Source organism: Erythrolamprus reginae, chromosome Z (assembly GCF_031021105.1).
Source record: "Erythrolamprus reginae isolate rEryReg1 chromosome Z, rEryReg1.hap1, whole genome shotgun sequence".
NCBI lineage: Eukaryota > Metazoa > Chordata > Lepidosauria > Squamata > Dipsadidae > Erythrolamprus > Erythrolamprus reginae.
The window spans coordinates 12,670,110-12,694,791 of record NC_091963.1 but is presented as its reverse complement, the minus strand read 5'-3'; the positions used below and the strand labels follow the sequence as shown (position 1 = coordinate 12,694,791).

At 36.6% G+C, this 24,682-nt stretch overlaps 1 protein-coding gene across 1 annotated transcript in view; it reads left to right on the top strand.

The window, feature by feature from the left end:
• PTPRN2 (protein tyrosine phosphatase receptor type N2) overlaps positions 1-24,682 on the top strand; it is a 797,416-nt gene that overhangs the window by 642,713 nt on the left and 130,021 nt on the right. The window contains exon 13 of the mRNA XM_070729468.1: positions 4,264-4,479. Within this exon, the coding sequence (XP_070585569.1) occupies positions 4,264-4,479 (216 nt within the window). The remainder of the gene's footprint in view (positions 1-4,263; positions 4,480-24,682) is intronic.

Below are 24,682 nucleotides of genomic sequence, written 5' to 3'. Positions count from 1 at the left end.
ATTAGAATCTCTAAGCCTAAGAATTTCTCATAGAGGTGATACTGTTCTCCAAGCTAAAATGCACCCTGTATTCAGGTGAATGCAGATCCCACCCAGTTCAGGAGAAAGGAATTCCAAATTTAAGGATACCTAGCATTTTCTCAGACATTTGTTTGTGCACAAGTATGAAAATCTGCATTCCGATCACCTGTAACACACAGGTATTGGTCCCATTTTAATTGAAACTGGGAGAGATATCACCATGTGTGAAATTTAAAACTAAATCATTTCTTCCCTGAGAATATAGTATTTATTTGAATATTTCTACTGAAGACAGTACTGTACTGTATTTCAAATACATCCTATTTACCCACACACATAGATTCATTTTCAACATTTTATAGATTATTACTTGTGATGTAAACTAGCATCTCCTGAATATCAGTCTCAGTCTGATTCTATTTAACTTGCAATTCTATATACACATGACTGGGAATTTAAAAAAAAACAATTTTCCTGAGCTTTCTTATACAAGGTGTTTTACCTGATTCTGTGCAGATAACTAATTTCTGAGAAACACCCACTTAGAAACTGTGCTTAGAAACTATTGGATTTGCAGGTGCGGGATATCTTAGCTACAAAGGCTTGTGGCGCTCTGTGGGTTTCCCTAAACTATTTTGTGCTTGGTAGTGAAATCTTAAAAAGGTCAGTAGCAAGGAAAACTAATTACAAGGTAATCTTACACCCTGCTGCTGAGAAGCCTGTCTTGCAGAGCCATTAAGTATCCACCTTCCCTAAGAAGTGTGAGCTTAGGACCCGAATCTTAAGAGACCCTCACGAGAGGATCAGATGCAAACGTAAAGTTCCACTAGCAACCGCCATTGGTGTGTTGGTGCGCGCGCTACAGAAAAAGCAAGAGTGGTGTGTAGACAAAATAGGAGGGGCGCGCGTAGTTCCTCCCCATCTAAGATATCAACTGTTGAACAGCACTTAAGGGAGGCGGGCTCGATAGAATATCAAGGATGGCTTCTCTTCAAAGCTGGGGTTCATATATCGAATTGCGCTGCAGTAGGTGCTGATGAGGGCTAAATCTATCACAGACCCGGCCACGCATCAAATTCTGGCGAAGAATAGGAAGGCTTTTCCCTTCGCTTTGCTCTGGGTGCACAGTACAGCTGCCGGGGAAGCGTTGGGATGCTTTCGAGGCGATTGGTCCGGCCACTCCGGAAAGTGGAAGGACCCTTTGCGCAGCACCGACCCGCCTGAAGGATAGAGAGGGGGCGAATTTGGCCACTTTTTGGACGCTCCTACTTAAACGAAAATGGCCACTTCAGGAGGTTGGAGGCCATTCAGCGAAATGCTAATTGTTAAAGCTAAGGCCAGGTCTTTAGGCTGCAGTCCCAAAGGACTTGCTTGTCTCCAGAGAGCAAATGCTACGGGAGGAGAAGGCCTACCCACAAGAGCGGACCTCTCTTTCCAAGAAAAGCAAACGCCGGGCGAGTGGGAAAAGCTGGCTTAAAGAGCTTTGAGAAGTTGAAGAGAACACCCTTTTCCGCGAGGGCGTTGGGTGGCACTGGGAAATGGGCAGCCAGAGAGTGCGCCTCTCTCGGGTAGTCGCCTTGCCCAGATCGAAGAGAGCGGTCTCGGAAGCCTCCTTGGCTTCAGTTGGGAAAGAAAAGTTGCCTCGCAGCGGGATGGCAGTCCGCGCAGACTGCAAGCGTTATCAGAAAACGCGCCCGCACCGAAAGCTTAGCCAGAGCGCTTTGCAGCTTGCTTTCAAAGCGGGACCGTGGCTGCTTCTCCAACTGCTGGGCTTTCTTCCTTCGTTACTGCTACGGACACTGACCCTGCCGCCTTGCTGCACAAAAGGAAGGAACTTTTGGGCAGCAGTGTACCTTGCTCCTTCAGCAACCGGCTAATCAGCCGGCCGAGATTTCGTCGTTCCTTGGAAAACGCTGTTCGCTGGTTGTGGCATGTATTTCTCTGCGCATAATGCGTTTATTAGGAATTGCGTCCGCTGAAGCCCTATTCTCGGCTCGGCAGCGCCTCTCTGCAATTCCTTCGCTTTGCAGAGAGGGAACGAACGTGGAATTCGACTGCCGGAACCAAAGTTACCCACGGGATCTTGAGACAGGTCGCTTTCTGCCTTCATCGGAGGCAAAGCCCACGGTCGAGGGGGACTTTCCCAAACCGCGTTGCTTCCAGCTACGCTTTCGAAGTAAGCCTATTTCAGTGAGACGGGTAAATTCTGGGAAGTGGCTGATGGAATTTAACTTCCTTCTCTGCCTAATGGAGGCTACGTATCCACTCCCTCCCCTTTCCCAGCACCCCTGATATTAAGAGGTTTCCTTTGAGCCGCTCCCTTCCCGGCAATCAGGACCGAAAGGGATGAAAGTGGTTCTAAGGAGAGCCGGCCGAGCGCCTGTTTTTGAGAGGCGGCTCTGCCCGGGTCCTTATCCCACTCCGCGCCTGGAGAAAGGGATAAGACAGGTGGAGATTTGGCAAGAGACTCCTCCCGTTGGCGAGGGGGCGGGAAGAGGAGGGAGCGCACGCACGTCCTTCCCGGTTGCTCCAGCGCTTTGGAGCGGCGGCAGAGGAGTTAGCTTCGGCTTCATTTAGCTTGACAGCGAAAGTGGCGCGAGGAGCTAGCCACTGCTGCTCCTCCCTGAGAAGCCGGCGAGGGCGCGCTCTTCTGGCCTCTAATACTGCTTCCTCGCCGGCGAGCCTCGCTCTTCGCAACAAGGCACGGGAGAGTCTAACTGACCTGCCTCTGGCTTCCTTTTTTTTCTTTTTTAAGCCGGGGTCACTCGCGAGGCTGTAGAACTAAGGCTAAGCAAGAAGGCTAATTAATGGCAACCCCGCCAAGACGCGGGTCTAATTACTTCTGCGGCTTCCCTAAGATAGAGGCAGGACAAAAAGAAAAGGAAATAAAAGGGAGGAAGAGAAAGCAAGCAAGGAAAAAAAAATCCGCTCGGGGCTTAATACAAATGCCGCTTGTGGACGGGGCTCTCCGGGAGGAAATTGAATGGAGACTAGCTGAATGCAGAGTAGAAAATTACTGAAGATAGGCGTGATAATGAATAGGTCGGACTTGGCAGCGAGGGGGGAAAGATCCGTGTGGTTAGTCCACGAAATGAGGCGGTGAAGAAGACTTGGCTAATTGTTCGCATCTTGAAGCGACCGGAGCTGAAGCAGGGGAGGGCTTTTCCATTCATTTCCCTGGTAAATGTGAAGCGCTGGCTAAATGAGCGCGCCTGCAATCTTCCGTGTCTGGCTTTATCATAGTCAGATTGCGATTTTAATTGTTGCTAATATATCTTACAATGAAGCTAATGAGGGGAAATTATTGGACAACTTTTGTGCGAGTGGAGGACAAAATGCATCACTTTGTATTTCTTCTGTTTTATTGCTACGCGCGGTCGCGCATAATTAAAAGGCAACATTGCATCAAGTTTGAAAGGTTTCCTTTTCCCTCTTCCCCTTTTCTTTAGAAAAGGGGGATACTAAACTTTATTTGATTCTATGAAGAAAAAGGTGGAAAAGAAAGATGGATTTTGCTTTCCAAAGTGAAAATTCTTCTCCACAAATAAAAATAACTAATATACTTTTTTAAAAGAAAATGTATTTGAACAGATATTCGGGATGATAAATCAAACAGAAGAAATCCACTTACCACTTGTATAAAAAGTATCATGAGGAAAGCTGCCTATGAGGTAGTTAAACTTTTTGTTGGAATATTTCCTCTCTAAAACCGATTTTGCAGTCCAATAGTTGAATTATTTTTTTAAAGGCATAAACAATGCAATGAGTTTTATCAAAGTGGCGTTCTAAAAGGTTATTATTTGGGACAGTTAATTTGGTTACATTTGATTTAGGGCATTTTCTTTTGCTTTTGTACTATTTACAGACAAATAGGATTTGCAGTCGCTAAACTTAACGATTCTTCTTTTAGAATGCCTCCATTTAGTGTTTTTCAAAATATATGAGTAGAAAACAAAACTTATTCAACTCATTTCTATGTGTGTGCATTTGTTTGTATGCATATATGTAAATGTTTGCAATGCATGGAAAGATCTTATCAAAATTAGTTCCAAAGAACTGAGATCTACTTTGACAAAATAATTGCAAACAGTGCAATTTTATCCTTTTAATAAAAATAACAGCTTTATTCAATTAACAATTTTGTCTGTAGCAGGATTAAAAATGTTCAAGTGGACAATGAATAAATACATTCTAAAACATATCAACTCCCCCCCCCCTCTTTTTTTATATATATTGATGTAGAAAAACAAGCTGGAACTTTTGCCTCACCATGCTCAGGAAGAGAAAGATACCACCAAATTTATGATACTGACACTCCTCTCCATTACTTGCATTTTGGGAGTTCTCTTGACTTCTGGAGTGATCTACTGCCTCCGCCATGGCTCTCATCACAAACTAAAGGAGAAGTTGAGAAGCCTAGGTTCTGATCCCAGTTCTGATGCTACTGCCACTTACCAGGTAAAAGTGACTTTCTCCACTCCATCAGTTCTTTGTTTTTGTTGGATTCTTAAACATTATTTATTATCCCACATGTGAGGGAGTGCTGCTTTTATAGCTGAGGTAAAAAGATTTTTTTTAAACAATACCTTATTGGGTGTTTTTTCATTAATATTCCCCGGTAGACTAACAACTTTTTATTGCTGGTTATTTATCTTGTCTATTTTTGTAGTTTGCTGTAAATATGTCTTTAATTGGAAACATTAAAAGATGCAATTGCCAATTGAAATATCTCAGATTAATGTGTAGTGTTTTTCATTGCATAGTAAATATTAAAACAGTCTTTATTATTTGCTACACATGCATCATGCAGTTATTTCAGAGTATCTTTTTTCTTTTTGAATCATTAAATGCTTGAAGGTCTGATATGAAAATAAACTTTGACCTGCAGAGATGTCAGTTTCTCGATTATTCAGATAAATTAGAATATAATATTGATATGTTTGTAGAAGATAGAACACAACAAACCTGTTTTATTCTGGGAAAGTGGCATCTAATAGATTGAAGGTATGAAAATAGATAAATCTTCAGTAAATTATAAACAATTGAAGATAAAACTTCAATGTTTTAGAAACTTTCTGAGAACTGAAACCTATTTATAATAGACAGTCGATATCTTTTGTTGTTTGCATTTCTATATATAATTAAATCATACAGTTATTCAAATGGATATGAAATTTCTTTAATATACAAATGCTAAAATATGTCTTTAAACAGGGAATTGTGCATTCAGGTAATGAAATATTTTTAAATCTTTTTGTGTATTTCTTACATTGTGTTGTCTGAAAAATGATGTTTTGTTGTCAGAAAAATGACAATTTCAGTATTAGTAATATATTGGGAAAATACCTATTATTACTGTTTCAGAGGAAGAACCCTTAACTTTAATTCTAAGTATAGGACAAAAACTAGAAATACTGTAATATAATGTTCAGGGAAAATCTTCTGAGGGGAGAATACAAGGAAGAGAATTTCTAGAGAAATGAAGCTGTCTGAACGGAAACTAATACTGAAAGTACATACAAATAATAATGAACAATTCATTTCATTTGATGAAAACTTTTTAGCTTTTTAAAATATATATTTAAATCAATATAAAATCTCTTATTCTGATAATAATAATTTTAAAGTAATTGTATTTATTTGTGATAAACAAAAGAATAACCTCTCAGTGACAGTTCTGGTTAATAATATCTGTAATTAAAATTTTTCTTTTCCAGCAGGAAAATTGTTTGAGTTTCTGGGAATGACCTTTTTTCTATTTCTCTTGGGCTCAGTGGTTATGTTGATATTGATTTTATAATGAGTTTTGTATTTACTAGGAATCTATATTCCATATGCTAAATGAAATTTAAGCTTCAATACTTGTATTGTCATTTATTATCTTTTTAAAATTGCTAAACCAAGATATAATTCCATATACTTCCTTTAAAAAAAAGCATTTTAACACTATGGTCCTAATTGTGTCAGCTCAGAGGTAAGTCTCACTAGATTCAACAGGGTTTAATTAGAGGTAAATGAGGATAGAAAGTGCAGCCCAGATCTAATAAATTTTAATTATGATCTTGAGTTTTCCATAATATCACCAGTGTAGTCCCATACCCATTAATTGTTAGAACAATTGTAATAAGGGAATTGATTTGACAATTGGAATTTAAAAATGTATCTGGAAGAGGGCTTTATTCTCCTCTTTGGGAAGCAACCTAACTCCTGTTTTTAAATTCATCATGTATAAGATACTAACCAAATAGTGTTATAAAATTTTAATGTCTATGTTGTCTTTACCACATAGTAATTTAATAACTCCTCTGTTCTTTTGCTCCCAGGTATAATAAGTGCCAAAGTTCCATACTGTGGATTCTAGTGAACAATAATCCTTTCATATATATTAATGTGATTGTTTTGCTCATTTTCACAAAGAATCTGTGAAAATATTGTGAGAATAGACATCTCCCCTTCTCTCACCTCATCAAAACAAGTACAGGACAACTTCATGTGTTCAAATAGCCACAGGGAGATCATTCAAAAGATTTTCATAATTGGAAGTTTGGATTAATGGGTGTGCTGTTTAGTGTGGCAAAGTTGACCTGGGGCTATAAGAGTGACTTAACAGTGTTACAAAGAACATAGAAAACTGGTGCTTGCATAATAGGGTTTCTATCATATAAAGAAAGTACTGGTATGGGTACTAATTTTCTAATTTTGCCTGGGGGTATTGAAGAGGGAAAAGCTTGTTAGTCTTGGAGTAGTAGAATATCATAGAAGCAATCCTTTAAAAATAAACTCCTTTCTTACTAGCAAGTTTTTATTGGCTGATCCTAAGTTTATCAAGAATATGTCTATTAATCTAAGGGACATTTATCGTTGAAAAATAATGCTTAGAACTGTTCTGTGTGTAATCAATATTTCACATACAGCTTTTTCTTTTGATTTTTCCCAATAATTTACTGATTTAATTAAAATTAAATTAAAAATTAAACCTTCACTATTTTAGTCTTTATAATTTAAACATGGAAGTTTAGTTAGAAATGACAATAGTTAGAAGATATGATACCTTCTTGAATTAGTATGCTATGGTAGAAGAAAAGAAAAGATAAAATATTGTAAATTATTTTGATAATAAGAAAATATTTGCATGACACATTATTCAAGATTTTATTTTTAAGTGAATCGGTAGTGAAACATCAACTTAAATTAATGTACATATAAGCTCCTGAAAGCTCTTTGAAATAATGGTGGAGCTCACACTGACCCTAGTTATAGAGAAACACAATGTGTATGATGAAACATAAATCTATGTTGTACCAGTCAGTAGTTATTTTCTTCCTGAGTTAAATATTTATACATATATGGTATGCTTTGGCAATAGGACCCAAAGCATTAGGATATTATTAATAAATTAAACAAATCAAATCTGTCAGGTGTGGATCAAGTTTTCAGCATATATATATTTAAATGTGAGGTAAGCTGAATTAAAAATTGTTTTGAAAATTTGAGCTTGTATTTAGGGACAAGAGGATTTTTAGATATATTGATACAGTTATGAATTTTATTTGACTTGATTATTTTTATTTCAGAACAGGATTCATAATACAGTAGTTGCATCTTGGTTCTTTGAGAAAAAAATATAACTTGATTTCTCAAGTGTTTCTTTCCATAACCTACGGTATATTAAACACAAGAATATGCTAATTATTGTATATTCATTATACGTATGGACAAACTGCATCTACTTTTCTGTCTATTTTATATAATCATATTCTTACTTAGCTGCACAAATAGCAATATGTTTAAACCAGCATCAGAATCATGGCATTAAAATAGATTCTTATTGGTCCCTTTGTTTTGCTTTACTTGTTTGTTTACTGTGATTGTTGTTGCTATTGTGGCTTCCTTTTAGTTTCTATAAGTAGAGCCAGTCTAGTATTCTGGGAATTCTATTTCCTCTTTGATTTTGGGCAGGTTGGTGATGAAACCACTAAAATGTCTTCAAGGGATACTTGATATTTTACAGGCTTGAATCTCTGTATATATAGAAGCCATATGGTGATATGTCATTGTGGGGGTAAAGCTTTCAAGCAGGGAGTGCAAGGGAAACAATATATAAACATTAATAGTGATTGCATATTTTCATTGTCATTGATATCATCATCAGTGAACAATTTATGAATGGACATGTGCATTGATGATTGCTACTCTTTTAGGGATGATCTATTGTTCCAATAACTGTTTATAGGATTGTAACTGCAATATTTCTTTTGACTCCTGCCTGCCAAAAATACTATACTGGGCAAAGATGATAGCCAGTTCATTTATTTGTTAAATAAATAGATAGATAAGTAAGAAGGAAGAAACGTAGATAGGTACGTACATACATACATACATACATACATACATACATACATACATACAATTGGAGTTTTTTAGATTATTTTTAATATTAGATTTGTTCACATTGTCTTTTTTATTGTTGTTAGCCACCCTGAGTCTTCGGAGAGGGGCGGCATACAAATCTAATAAATAAATACATACATACACACACACACACACACACACACACACACACACACACACACACAGAGTGGTACCTCTACTTAAGAATGCCTCTACTAAAGAACTTTTCTACATAAGAACCAGGTGTTTAAGATTTTTTTGCCTCTTCTTAAAAACCATCTTCTATTTAAGAACCGGAGCCCGAAAAAATATCCCAGGAAATTTGAGAGTGGCACAAAGGTCTGACCAGTTTCCTGCCATTCCCCCTTTAATCCCGGCCATCTTGGGCTTTTCTCGGCTGCCAGATGAGCTTTTCGGTGGTGTTTAAGGAGGCTTTGGCAGTCCAGAGCGAACGAAGCATTTTCCTTTCCCTGGGTGCTTGGAGAGAGAATAAACTTCTGCCAGCGCCCAGAGAAAAGAAATGCTCCCTTTGCTCTGGGCAGAGACTGTCCTCTTCCTCCTCTTCTTCCTCCTCCTCCCACCCAAATTCCGAGCTTTTATTTCTTTCCTAATGGGTTTGCATGCATTATTTGTTTTTACATTGATTCCTTTGGGAAAAATTGCTTCTACTTACAAACTTTTTTACTCAAGAACCTGGTCAAGGAATGAATTAAGTTCTTAAGTAGAGGTACCACTGTATATGTTTTTGTAGATTTTCACGTGTACAAGTATATAGGTCTTGGCGTATTCAGGTCTTTTCCTGTGTCTTACACGGGAAAAGACCCGAATATGCCAAGACTCTTTGGACATTAAGAATTGTCAATAAAATATTCTTCCTCTGAGAGGGATTAATATTTTTGCTAAATAACATTATGCCGAACTCATACACTATATTTACCTTTAAGCTGAAATACACCAGTTTTAGAAAGAAAGCTTTAGAACTTTCTTTACTCATTTGACTTAGTAACAAGTTAACACAAATAATATTTAGGATGATTCAATCAAGAGCAAGGCAGACCTCAGGGTTTGTGTTTATTCTTTTGTCCAGCCTCATTTGTTTAAATTTATGAATAATAGTTCTTATGTTAAATAATTCCACATTCCTAGGCAGTTTATGAATATGTTTTAAAACATCAAGTGTTCATATGTACACACATATGTGTATTATAATATATATTATACACACATATCTTGTTTGCTCTAAAATAGAACAGAAACTTTATAGCCAATTGTAATCTAATAAATTGTATAAAGCTAGAGAAAAAATGTTATTTTGCGATTGCATCAAATAACCAGTTAAGTTCAAGTAGCATCTGACAATTTGGTATATTCAAAATTCTAAACACTTGGAGAACTGCTCTAGCTTGAGAGACCTATCAAATACACCATTATGAATGCACTTGTAGATCTATGGAGGTGCACTGAGTAGAGTAAGAAGAGGAAAACTGAGCATTAATTTTAAAAAATGGTATGATTGCCTCTTGAATTTTTAAAAATTACTGAACTAGTGTATTGACTTAATTTTATTCTGTCATTAGGATATCTTTCCTAGTCCAAATAACAGAATGAAAGTACAGTAGTCTGGTTCATATATCTATTTTGCAATCTCACTGAGTTAAAACAGTTTGCATCTTTTTAGAAAAATCATTATAAACCTGGGTTTTTATAAAAGTATGAATGTATGATTAATGTGCAATTATAATCCAGATTAGAGTAATCATATTCTGTGGGATGAACATGAATGATTAATTACTGTGCATGTTGTTTTAACTACATTAACTTAACTAAAATTAAACTAATTGCCTGAATCAAAGAGAAGCATTTACATTGAATACTTGGCCATAGTTATTAACTATGAACCAGATATTTAAATAAAATCGGTTGGTATCAAGTTGATCAGACCAATATAGCTAAAATACTAAAATACAGTGGAATGTATTATGTTCATTTATACTATGTTGTAAGATATGATATTCTTGATGCAAAAATGCTTTAATTTTTTATGCTTCATTTTCCGTATTTATCAAAAGCTTCTGCCATGGTAAGTAATATTATTATCTGAAATTTAAAATTCTAAGATACAACACATGGAAAAAATTATATCCTTAATAGAATTCTTTTTGCCATTCCGACAAAATTTATTTTCCAAACTCTTTTTGGTATTATTTACTCCTAAGTTAAAACATTAGTTACAAGAATAGAATTGCAATTATGCCTTTATTGGTTCCCATGTCAGGGATTTCTTTGTGTAGTTCCAACTAACAAGCTTGTTCTACAAAAAAAAATGCAAAAGAGTAGGTTGTAAAACATTTCTTTGTGGAAAACTGAAATGTACAAAGAGAAAGAACCAACAAAGTAAATTGAATCAAATATCTGGGAAGCTTATAGTATTATATATACTGTATAGCATATATATTATAGTAATTAACCTCAAACTGCCTTTCTTCTTTGCTTTACATATTTATTGAATCAATAAATGCTTGATGTCCATTCAACATCATATTTTATGTGGCTAATTTAATTTATTAGCCATCATATTAGTATCGTGAGGAAAATGAAAAGGAATAAAAACTTTTTAAAAAGACTCTTAAATTAAGGTAGGATTCATGACATTTCAAGATTTGCTCTTTAAAACACCTCTGGATTTTGCAGTAATGTTTATATTCATGAAATAAACTTTTCTTATTTAGACATTTGTGTTTGGCCTACTTTTTAATGACAGAAGAGGAAACCAGCTGGTAATGGACATTTTGGCACTTTTCTTTTTCATTCCTCGAGGCAAGCCAGAACTATCTTGGTTCTAAATTATTTTGCCAGATCTGCTAGCTTTCATTACACTAAAAGTTTGTGTAAGTCTGTAACTTAGTTTTTCTGACACAAATGTTTGGGTTGCTTGCGATAGGTTACCATTGCATACTGTATATGCAGAGCCCAACTATTTTGCTCTGTGCAAAATTCCTGTTATTTGATAATAAAGATCCTGAAACATTTATGAACTAGGTAAGCAAAGATTGGGACCACTGTCCTTTAGTCTGAACTTGCACATTGCTGCATTGAATATCTGAGGCATTTACATTGAATGCTGTATATTTTCATCTTCCTCAAAATTTTCTTTTTTCAGCGCCTTTTGCTTCTCTTCTAATTTGCCCATGAATTCTTTCTGCATAATTTGGGAAACATGAAATGCAGGGTTCATACTATGGTATTTTATGAACAGCGAAGACTTGAAAGTGTTTGAATTGTAGGCTTCTTTAACTATTAAATATGTATCAATAATAGCTTACTTTACAGGTATCAAGGTTTTTTAAATGTATGTTGCAATATGTGATGATGTTACTGTCTCTCCTCACCAATTTTGTTAGGTCCCATTACTGTCCATTGATACTTCACCCAGGAGTGCTTTTCTTGACTTCCTACATTTATCACCTTAGCTTTTAAGTTAGCTTTACCCTCCCGGGATAGCTCTATGTGTAGGCTTGAGGAAGCCTAATGATCTTTCTACATGATTTTGGTCCCAAAACATTATAGGAATTCATCTGGGAAACGTAAATCAAACAACCTCTATTTGTTTGGATAGTTCTTCCAAATCTAGTTCTAATATATTCACAATACTATATTTTGTTTGATCACATGATACATAAATAGCTCATCTAATCACCCATTTTCCTGCCTCTTGGTATAGCCATCCTAGGTACATTCTTTTATATTTTTACTTAAGCTGTGTGCATAAGGTTAGTAAATAGACCAGGCTTAGCTTTCTGGGATGTTTTTTACTCAAGGCTTACTAAATACATAAAATATAACATCTAAACAGAGATTCCAAATTCAAATTTTACATGAAAATAATTTAGTAAATGTTACTTGTAACTATTGATATTATGAATAATAATAGCAATTATGAATAGTACAGTCAACTCTTGGAGGCCAATATTGATCACTTTGGAGAATGTAAATCAGGACTGTTAAACTCAAGGCCTGGGGGCCAAATTCTGCTCACTGGGTGCTTACATCTGGCCTGTGGAGGAGCTTTGGAAATAGCGAAGGACTGGCCTGCAGTGACTCTGCCAGTAAAAAACGGCCCTCCCAAGCTCTATTTTTACGTGCAGAGGAGAGGGCGTTCCAGCCAAAAATGGCGCCTCGGATCCCATTTTGGCTGACAAAGAGCTTGGGCCATAGGCACCCCTGATACAAGTGACATCAAGCCTGGCCACCCCCACCTCACCCCCCAAAATTAAACACAACCCTGAGCGCTCTTCAATGAAATTGGGTTTGACACGTCTAATCTAGATTTACATGCAGTCCTCCTTTTTATATATATATATACTCTGTTTTGCTCCAATTCCAGGGTCTATTTCAGAAAGCTACTCTGGTTCCATATTCCCAATCTGTTTACATATCCCAATCAATTATTTTCCCAAGGAAACAAATGTTTTATTTTTTTCTCCCATGTTTCTATCGCTCCTACTGAGAACAAACAATCGGCAGCATACATCCTAATTTTAAGAGAAGAGAAAGTTGAGCATTATCTTTAAGATATTTCTAACAAGGAACATCTTTCTTTCTGCCTGCTGATGTTCTCATTATTTGTTGGAACTTATCGATCTCTCAGATGAAAGATCAGATGAGAAGGAAAGGGTGCTGAGGAAAGGAGGAACAAATTGAGGCTGATTTGCTCTGTGAGGCCAGTTGTCCTCATCTTTCCTACTTCAAGGGTGTTCTCTTTTGTAATTTAGGACTCCTGTGTTTCATTCCCGATCCATTCCTTTCATTTATCTATCCCTGTTCCTCATGTATAAAGTGCTGTTTTATATTATTCCTTCAAAGTCTTATCCTTTTATCTGTGCAATCATCTTTTTTGGTCAAGTCAAGCTTATGTCTGTATTTGCTCATGGTCAAATACTAACTTGATGTTTTGTGCTTCTTCAGACAATTCAGTGTCTAAAATCAAGTTTCCTCATAAAATCTAAAAAGGTAATGGAAAGAAAGGCAGGTAAAATATATCAGGGACCCTAGCCAAAGCGAGGCAAAAAACATACTTTTCGTTATCTTATTTCACTGCGTATTTAAGTTATGAAGATATGGATGACAAATGGGTCATACAAAATAAAAGGTGTACAGAAGATATTGCCTTAATTTTTTTTCATTTGAAGAAAAGCCAAATTCTGTGTATCACTTGTGTATATTTGTGTGTGTGTGTGTCTACACATATATATGCACATATATATACACACACATATTAAAATTGAAATATCTTCTCTTTCCCTTAAATGTGAAAATTGCTTTTTCGTTGCTTCTAGAATACATAGAAAATTAAGCAACTGTCCAACTTTCTGTGTTTCTGATGGCTACACTTTTGCATTAAAACTAGATCATAGACAGGAAACTTAATAGAAGAAACAGATAGTAGTGGTGATTACTTGAGTGGTTTGAGTCAAAGAAATTAGCACCAAATGTGGTTGTAGGAATGTGATTCAAGGTTGCAAAATGTCTGTGACGTTTATTATTTAATATGCAGCCTACATCACTTCCAAAGCAACATAGTTTAAAGATGGAAGAAATGGGTGAGTGAAAGTCATAGATAGCTTTTAAAATTCTAGAGGAGATACTATTTATGAAATATTTTAATTGGAGTTCAATTTATTGTATCAAGAATATTAAAAGAAGGGATAAACATGGTGAAGTACACAGAATGTCGGCACCTGTTATTTCTTGCTTATTGTGTCATGAAAGTAGCTATCATTTTTTAAAACCTGAGATTCCTCATTATAGAAAGAAAATTCTTTTGAAGCTAACTCCTTTGATTACTTCAGCATTTGAACACTGATGCCATGACTCTGCTCAAGTCTTTTTTTCCCCTCTCAAAATAAGCAGGCTCCAGAATGACTTCATAAAGCATGTCCTTAATACCTTTCTATTATTTTTGTTGTCCTTCACTTAGTCCTACCAATACCCTGAATCACAGATGATATTTCCAGATAGAGTCTCCCATGCATCAAAGCTTATGGTGTTATTTTTAACACATTCCAAAACTAGAGTATGCCTTGTAGAGAAGCTGGCTGACAATGCTGTCTCAGGTTCCATTGCCCAGATTAGATTTACAGTGATCCCCCGGGTATTGCGATCCCGATCATTGCGAAACGGCTATATGGCGATTTTTCAACCCGGAAGTACAAACACCATCTGCGCATGCGCGCCCTTTTTTATATGGGCACGCATGCGTAGATGGTGCCGGGCAGATCAGCTGCTGGGCGGCTTCCCTGGGTCTTCCCCCTTTTGCTGGCGGGAGGGCGAGAAGCCCCCCCCAGCACCCGCTCGCCCGCCGTTCGCCGCTCGCCCGCCCTTCGCCCGGCCACCCGCCGTTCGCTCGCTGCTCGCCCGCCCTTCGCCCGGCCACCCGCCGTTCGCTCGCTGCTCGCCTGCCCTTCGCCTGGCCACCCGCCGTTCGCTCGCTGCTCGCCCGCCCTTCGCCCGGCTACCCGCCGTTCGCTCGCTGCTCGCCCGCCCTTCGCCCGGCCACCCGCCGTTCGCTCGCTGCTCGCCCGCCGCTCGCCGCTCGCCCGCCCTTCGCCCGGCCACCCGCCGTTCGCTCGCTGCTCGCCCGCCCTTCGCCCGGCCACCCGCCCTTCGCTCGCTGCTCGCCCGCCACTCGCCGCTCGCCCGCCCTTCGCCCGGCCACCCACCGTTCGCTCGCTGCTCGCCCGGCCACCCGGGTTCGTTTGGCTTCGGGACATGCCGGCGGCGACGTTTTAAAACAGCCGCGCAGCTTCCCAACTGAGTCCCGAAGCCAAACGCGGAAGTTCGCCTTTGACTTCGGGACTCAGTTGGGAAGCCGCGCGGCTGTTTTAAAACGTCGCCTCCAGCATGTCCCGAAGCCAAACGAACCCGGGTGGCCGGGCGAGCAGCGAGCGAACGGCGGGTGGCCGGGCAAAGGGCGGGTGCGCGGGCAGGCAGGCGGCGGACAAGCGGCGGGCGCGGCAGCAGCAAGGAGTTTGCGTGGGCGGCGGGGAAACCCCAATCTTCGGCTCCTCGCTGCTGCGGCAGAAGTAAAAACACCATCTGCGCATGCGCAGATGGTGTTTTTACTTCCGCAGCGCTACTTTGCGAAAAACCGGTCATTGCGAGGGGTCCTGGAACGGAACTCTCGCAATGATCGGGGGACCACTGTATTTAGTTTTTATCCTGCATGTTCAATGGAATTTTGTGTCATCAACACAATTCTCCCACCAGTCCAATTGTCCAAGTCGTTAATAAAGTCAGTGAATAATACTGGGCCTGAAAAATCCCCAAGGAGTTCCATTGGTTGCTTATAATAGTAGATCCACATACTGTAATATCATCTAAACTGTATATCTAAACAGCTTGTCAATAAAAGTGCTATATAAAATCTTCTCAATAGCTTTGTTGAAATTAAGGTTGATTATATTCATTCCTCTTGTCCATCAAGTAGTTATCTTGACAAGGAAGGCATGATTTGTCTAATAAAACCTGTGTTTGACAATGCCAATTCTGACTTAGTGAACAGCATATTTGCAAAAAAAAAAAAAATCTGGCATCTTAGTTATCTACTCTAGCACTTTTTATCTATTTATCTAAGTTATCTATTTATCTAAGTTATCTATTTATGTTAGATTCACAGATAAAAAATGATGGAATATTCTTTTTTATTTCTTGAAGACAAGGATGGAAGGATGTCATATTTGTTCTTGGATTTTCTGATGCATCCCCAATTCTCCAGAATTCCTGATAGATAGCTGCTTCTAACAATTCTTTAGCCAGTGTTTACAGTATTTTGAAATATATTTTTCCAGGGCCTATGTGGCATTAATTTCAACTAGAAGATCTTTTATCACATTCTTAGTGACCTGCACCCATTCCTGTTACGTTTGTTATCTGACTTTGCTACTAAAATCACAATTTCTTCTGGATGTAAACACAGGCAAAATAGAACTTACCGTATTTTTTGGAGAATAAGACTCACCAGAGTATATCTCACCAGACACCTTAGTTTTGGGGGAAGAAAACAAGGGGAAAAGGGCCTCTGTCTCCTAGCAATTTGCCAAACAGGAAACAGCACAGGCATATACACTGTTTGCTGTGCATTTCTGTGTATGTGTGCCTGACCCATAGAAATAGTAAAAAATTGGGGAAAGGTACATTATGGCAGTATATTAATTCCAAAATGTTTTCTTAAATGTAATCACTCTAACTCCTTCCAATTATTTAAATGGATCTACTACAAACATGACTGTCAGGGTTTAACTTAACTGCCTTATCTTAATACTAATACATAATACTAATACTTTATACAAAAACAGGACATTGCAGATTATACTTGTACGGATATTGTTAAAATTGATGTGGCTTTCTGGAAGTATGTATTATTATCTGCTATTTATAAGAAGATACAATAACACTGGGCCCCTTCAGAACAAGCATTTATTTTAAAAAGCTTCTTCATTTTGTTAAGTTGTCTAGAACAATAATAAAGCAGTCTTTAAAAAATAAGTCTAATAATTTGAACATTCTATAGACATTATAGTTATTGACTTACCATCTTGCAGCAAAAAATAAAGACCCAGTTTCAGCAGATGCATCTCCTGCAGCATTTTGCTTCCATGCACTTTTAGTTTCACTTTCATTTCAGCACTGGCAACTTCAATTAATCAACTGAGTGTCGGGACGCAGATAATCAGTGGCTTGTGCTAATCAGGCTCTGCTGCTGTTTGCTGCAAAAGGTAAATTGCTGCAAGGAGCTAAATTACTTTGGGGGTGGCTAGGTGGGACTACATTTGGTGTATAAGATGCGCCCAAGTTTTTACTCACTTTTGGATTGAGAATAGAAAGTCAATCTCTTTTTGCCTCTTTCTAACCTTAACTTATTTCCTGCCTTACTTTATCTTCCTGACGTATTCCAACATTTTTTAAATCTCAATCTTTATAGATTTACTTGATCTTTAGCTTTTCTTCCATTTCCAATAAGCATCATTTTTTAGTTTCAACCTCTTTGTAAATTGCCTACACTGGCTTTCTTAGATGTTTCTTAGTGGCTATGGCAAATTTGTCTTTAATGTTTTATTTCATTGAATCTTCTATTTTGTAGGTATTAAAATTGGAATTTGAAATTATTAAAATTTCTGAAATCCATATTTATGTTTATTTTGTTACTGAGTTTTTTGTTAAAATCAAAACCTCTTAATACTGCATGATCCCTTGCACCAGAATTCCCATCACTTTACTATTTTTAATCAAATCCTTCCTGTTAGTAAGGATGGCATATAAAAGGGTAGATTCTAGACCACCAATCTAAATCTGCAGGCTTCAGATGTTCTTCAAGGGCAGTCCCATATAGAGTGCATTGTACTAATCCACTGTGGAGAGCGAGTAACCATGGCATGAATAATCATGAGTAATGATCTTATGCCAATATTCCACTAGATGTACTGGATTCTACCCAGTTCAGTATCCTAGTTTATCTTTATAGCCAATCTGTAAAGACTCCTTGTCTCTACTGTGTGATTTTCTGTTCTTTTGAATATTTTATCAGAGGTTTTCCTCACATTCCCTAACCATATGAGGCATTTTGATGCATTTTAAGAAAGATTCTTTTCAGTGGTGATGCCCATCTCTGGAATAACTTTTCCATAATACAGCACTTTGTATGGAACTTCCTTTATTTTTCTGGCAGCCCTTTTGATGTTTCCAAGCTTTTCAACTTGTACCAATAGGTAAACTGCCTAGCCCAAAACTGTGTTACTTCTCATTTTTCCTTGCATGGGAAATCACCAGGAAATTCCAGTGATGTAGGCCAGACTAGGAGAAAATAAAATCACGAGAATAGAATGTCAATCTGTTTCTGTATTATTGCCAAAATTAAGACCTGGGGTTATCCATGAAGTCACAAGAATTGAGTTTAGCATAAAGGAAAAATATTTTCCATTTCTTATATAGATTTTTTTTAACTTAAACGAAGTGAATGAAACAGTGTGGTATTATTTCATTATTTCAATGTCTTTGCTCTTCAGTTGACTTATATATTCAGTTTCCTGGAGGTTTCATCCTTAGAAGCAAGTTATATTTGAATTCAAATGTTTGAGAAGGCAATGTTGTCTTAATGCCTGGTTTATAAACTTTTCAGGATACTACTTGGATACTATTGAGAAGGATTTTTTTGATTAAAGGTTATTGTTATATCATGAAACTGAAGTAGCTACATAGAGACTGGAAGGAACAGGTAGTAGTGATCTAAATAAATAACTTATTACTGTCTGCATTTTAGAAATATAACAAATCAAGGAAGAAGATCCCCAGTTGAAGATAGTTTTTATCTCTGGAAAAAGATATGTTTATGTTTTCGAGCAGGCAAGGTAATGTGAATGTTTATACATTCTTAGCCATGCAAGTGCAGGTTTTATTTTACATCTTGTATACCAGATGTAAAATACCATGTGTACTGGGAAACATTTGTTAATGTTTGCCAGTAAAGTGCTGGTGTAATATAGTCTCCAGTGACCAAGAAACTCTTTTAAAAAATGTATTTATTTACAGAATGAATATTTTGTGCTTTCAATGATCATTATTTAGACACAAGAATAATAGCTTCAGTAAGGCTCCAGAATATTAACTTCAAAGAAGGAATGAATATTTTTATAATTGAGTTCTTTAAAAACATCTTACCATAAAGAGCACTCTAAACAGGGTGCATTTTTTTAAATTTTAAATTGATTTTTTTTATTTTTATCAAATTTATTTTAATAAAATATTTTTGAGTAAAATATAATTTTTTATTTAGGATACATTAATAATTTAGTTTATTCAGCATGAAATGAAGCTTAGTTATGTAGCACAAGGCTGTATATTCTGCAACATTTGGGCTGTTGATGAGTCAACAGTGGGTCAGAGGAAGAACTACTGCGAGACAGATGACAGTTTCTCTTTAAAAATATGATTTAAATGGACTTTTTACTAGTGATTTAAATCATGATTTAAATTTAAAATCATCTTGATTTAAATCAAGTCCATCCTTTCTCTAATTAATTAAAATTCCAACTTTATTTTATAAAAACACTTTCAGACTAAGACCAGTCTTTCTGAATTTGGTATCCTTTATGTAGTGGGGGTACAACAATAATACAATAGTTAATAAGTGTGGGAAAATCCAGGTTGTAATCCTGAGTGTAGAATCTTACTGGATAACTCAGCATTAGTCAATCATAGAAGCTCACTGAGTAACTTGGAGTCTCTCATATTCTCTCAGCCTAACTAATCTCATTGGATTGGTGGGTGGCCCACTGATTTCCACATGAAAAACAAACAAAAAACTAACGAAGCAGATGCTAAATTTGGAAAATCTGAATTAAGCTTGCTATCTTGTTTTTCAAATTATAAAGCCTTTTTTAAATTCATACAATATTTATATAGTTGTACCTCTACTTAAGAACTTAATTTGTTCCATGACTAGGTTCTTAAGCAGAAAAGTTCTTAAGTAGAAGCAATTTTTCCCGTAGGAATCGATGTAAAAGCAAATAATTTGTGCAAACCCATTAGGAAAGAAATAAAAGCTCAGAATTTGGTTGGGAGGAGGAGGACAGTCGCTGCTGAAGGAAGAAAGTGAGGTGAGGTGAATAAAACAAAGGCTTTAAAAAAAAGAGGTATTGTGAAGCGGCGAGGAGGAGCACATTCCTCCCTCCATTCGCTCTGGGCTGCCAAAGCCTCCTTAAGCGCCACCGAAAGGCTCATCTGGCAGCCCAGAAAAGCCTGAGATGGCCGGGGTTAAAGGGGCAATGGCAGGAAACTGGCCGGGCCTTCGTGCCGCTCTCAAATTTCCTGGGAAATTTTTCCAGGCTCAGGTTCTTAAGTAGAAAATGGTTCTTAAGTAGAGGCAAAAAAATCTTGAACACTCGGTTTTTATCTAGAAAAGTTCTTAAGTAGAGGTACCACTGTATTGTCATTTTGTTCAATATGTAGTCTATATTTTCCCTCTGTATCACATGTGGTTAATACCACTATAAGTAACCCGAGGCTCAAATTTCTACCAAGCTTCAGTATTGCTGTGAAGACATAATAGGTTTAATACTTGCCCTAGAATTGCTCTGTTGAATAATCATTCCTCTATATTTTTTTATTTGGCATCTCTATCCAGTTTGGCAAAGAATCTGTTTCTCTCAAACTTTTTCCCATTCTGCATGTGAGAATTAAGTAGAAAGAATGACCATAACACCTTCTTGTATTGATTGATTATGGTCTCTGAAGTACCGGATTCCAAATAATTTGAGTTTCTAAAATGATATCTCAGTCACTAGGTGTGAGGCTTGAAGGTAGACCACGCACCTGTTGTATTGTAAAATCTTCTATTGTAAACAATAGAAATAAAATCTTGCAAATCCAATGTTCTTCTCCCTCTCTTTGTTTTTGTGAAAACTAGAAAGTAACTAGTCTTGAGAAATGTACTGAGATTCTATTTCTGTTCTAGACTCTGCTGTCTTTTGTTTGACATTGATCTTACTCTTCTTGTCCCTCAAGGCCCTTTCCTCTATCCTCTACATCACAATACATAGATTTACATCATTTTCAGTTTAAGATTGATCCTGAAACTATTGAAAAAGAAAGTCAGTCTGAGTTTAAGACCTGATGACTAAATATCACTACATGGAGATGTAGCTTTCTTAATAGTAATTCAGAAGTGGTTTGCCATTGCCCATGTTATTTCATTTCATTTCATTACAGTATAACTTGTATTCCTGCTGGTCGCGTACAATGCAAATTCCTGCTGCTTCTCTTTTCAGTATGATTAATGGTAAGCTGAATGGTACTATTTAGCAGGAAAATGTTTGTTCAGTAATATGCTATTTATTTATTTGAACAAAAAAAAGCAACCCATTGATTTTAGTAGTAGGCGTGTACATGAATCTCTCAACATTTGATAATATTCCTACCAGATGGAGCTTGGCTCTGTATTCAATAGTATAAAAAATGGGTACCATTTTTAGGCCTTTATGAAAGGTGAGAGAGTGAGTGCTACAAAATCAGTATGAGTTTTTAATAATTACATTCTAGTTGTCCAGTTGGCTTTCTAAATTAATCAGCATATGTAAGAAAAATATGTAAATATGAAATAAAAACTGAACAGGAGATAAATAAGAGGCCTTTGTACTATATGTTAACAATTAATTTTATAGATTGGCAAAATAGAAAAGAATTCTAGAGGGAAGGCAGCTCAGAGTTCCAAAAGTAATCATTGGTTTAATTCCACTTTATGACAAGAGATGTGCTTTACCCATGGGATATAATGTCTGGTTGGTACATTGTGAGGCTATGTTGTGGGAAGGTGTTTTGTGAGCTTTCTTGCATTTTTGTTTCACCACCAGTGAGAGCCATTGTGTGGTAGTGATTAACATATCGGACTAGGATAAATTGGGTCCTATTAAATTCATCTTTAATCTTAAAATTCTTTGAGGCATTGAGGTAAAATGAAGGAGTGCCAGAGTAGGCCACTACCAGAAGTGGAGATGCTCTCCTCCCACTTGGAAGGTTAAGAGTTCAATCCTAGGCAGTGACTGATATTTTTCAGAGTGTAAAGATAAAATACCTACTGTGAACTCTGTGTAGGCATCAAGAACGGCATTCAGCCAAGCCAGTAAATGCTCAGTTCCACTCAGTTGCCTCAACTCCAGTCCAATAAAGGGATTACATATGTAAAAAGAAAAGAAAATTGAGATAAAATGAAGAATGCAATTGGCAGATATACATCCAACAAAATAAATAAAATACATTTTCACATTGATTGAGAGAAAATAGTCTGGTGAAAATTGAATTGAAATTAAAAGCAAAAGGATATATAAAGAGATTTCTGAGCTTGAATGAGACCTTTGACGAAAGATCATTTTATGGCTATTTTAAGTAATGTTCCTAATTACAGAGAACATACTATAAATTACCATTCAGTTACAATGTGGGAGGTTGTTCTGCCTACTTCGTTGACTTCATATATTTATCAGAAATGAGGAAAGTTGTAGCTTAGAACAGCAATCTAAGCATTTTATGACCATAACGTTTTTTACTTATAAGAAGTATAATAAGAACTTATTTTTCTTATAAGAACACCCTATGTATTTTTGTTCATAATTACTTTTCATTCTGCCTATTCTGTAGATGGAATTGCTGAAATATAAATTTTCAGTAATTCTATGTAGTTGGCTCCTTTTGTATACATAGGGCAGCAGTCGCCAGTGTTTTCAGCTCTGCAGACCCAGAAGTGGCAGCTACAGCAGTGGTGGGAGGGAGAAGGAATAATTTTTATGCTGGTGAATCCCCATTCGTGCAAATGGAGTTTTGTACTTTCACACTCGTGGAACGGGGGTTGGGACCTCTGACATAAGGAAATGCTTTAACTTCAATATCATTTTCTAGTAAAGTACTGGATAATTTTCAATCCAACATTTACCACTGACAGCAAATTTCATGCCGAGAAAATTTCAGTATAGTGTTGGTTCTTTTTTGAGGTCTATTAACAGTTTTAGCTTTTGCCTAAAGAATGACACCCTTTTTTAGACCTTTTATTTGATAAAACAATACTGTGATCAATGTTCTGTCCTTACAGAACCTCTTGAAATGTAAAAGAGGCTTCTGAATTTATGTGGCATTTATTTCAAATATGGCAAACATTACTATAACAAAGAAAATGCATGAAAAATAAGGTGGTCAAAAGAAAAAAAATATTAAGTGAATGTGGCTTCTTTGTTGACTTAGCTTGTCAGAAGGTTAGAAAAAGTGATCACATAATCGTGTGACATGGCAATCATCATAAATACATGCCAGGTGCCATGCATTCCAAATTTTAATCATGTGACCATGGGGATGCTACAACAGTCATAAGTGTGAACAATGGCCATATCACCTTTTTCAGTACGTTGTAACTTTGAGTAGTAGTTAACTGAATATTTGTAGTTCAAAAACTATTTGTAACTCAAAGTGACTCATATAAACAACACACCTTCCTCCTACTACTGTACTTACAAATAGGAATGATAAATGATAGCTCACTGTTTTGGCTTTTCCCCCCCTGTAGTGTATTGTTAGTAGTCTGTTGTAGTTTAGTTGGGAGATGTGAGTTCTAGTCCCACTTTATGCATGAAAGCTGGCTGGATGACTTTACACCAGTACCTCTCTTTCTCAACTCCTGATATCAGGCTCAAGCAACGGGTCAATCATTCAATTTATTCGCAAACAATGGTTCAATGTTTGATTTATTCTCCCCTTCCTTTAAAAAAGTGAATCCTGCACTTGTTCTAAAAAGGCTACAATAAAAAAAAAGGCTTTAGCTGTTATTGCCAATATATTAAACAAAATGTATAATATGGTATTTATCCAAACGGTTATAAGTAATTTATAAACATTTAAATTTCTATAATTTAATTTTTATATAAACTATAAACATGTAAATAAAGGAAAATAGAGTTTACACTGACATTCATCAATTCTTTGTTCTTATGTTCTGGGAATACATTTTTGATTAATATTAAACAAAGTTGAGAGACTTAAAAATAGGTTTACAAGGGTCTTTGCTATCTTGCCTTTTCTTCCCCAGATTATGCCTGTGTACTTCCTTTTTATTTAGTTACTGGATTGATTATGAATGGCTGCTCATTAGAAGATTGATTTTAAATAGTTAACATTTCATAAAATGTTAACCGGGGAACAAAACATTTTGTTTTACTATATCAAGGATTTGTTTTTAAAATAGGGCTGAAAATTTTTCAATAATTTAGACATATGTGAAATAATAAAATGGGATTAAAACATAATTGCATAAAATAAACAACATTACAAATCTTGAAAAATTCTGAATTAAATGCTGTCCTTTAATTTTTAAAACTTATATCAGAAGGGGAAAAAATTACAGGCAAGGTAACTTGAAATGTTGTCATGCTGCCCCCTGCTGAAGATACTTAATAATTGAAGTTTTGCCCTTCAGCTCATAGTGGTTGTGCTATAATTATTCTGAAAATAAAGTATTTTGTTGATTGAAGAAAAATCTTCCTATGCCACTATATCACTTGTGTATCATAAGTAAATAAGTAATGGAATTAAGTGAACCTATTCAGAAAATAGAAGGGGAAGTTCTGGAGCAAGACAAATCCCCATTGAATCTTTCTAAAACATATATTATACAAACATGTTAAATAGATTTTTCAGATATAAAATACCACCTTTTGTGTTGACTTAAGTTTCTTAG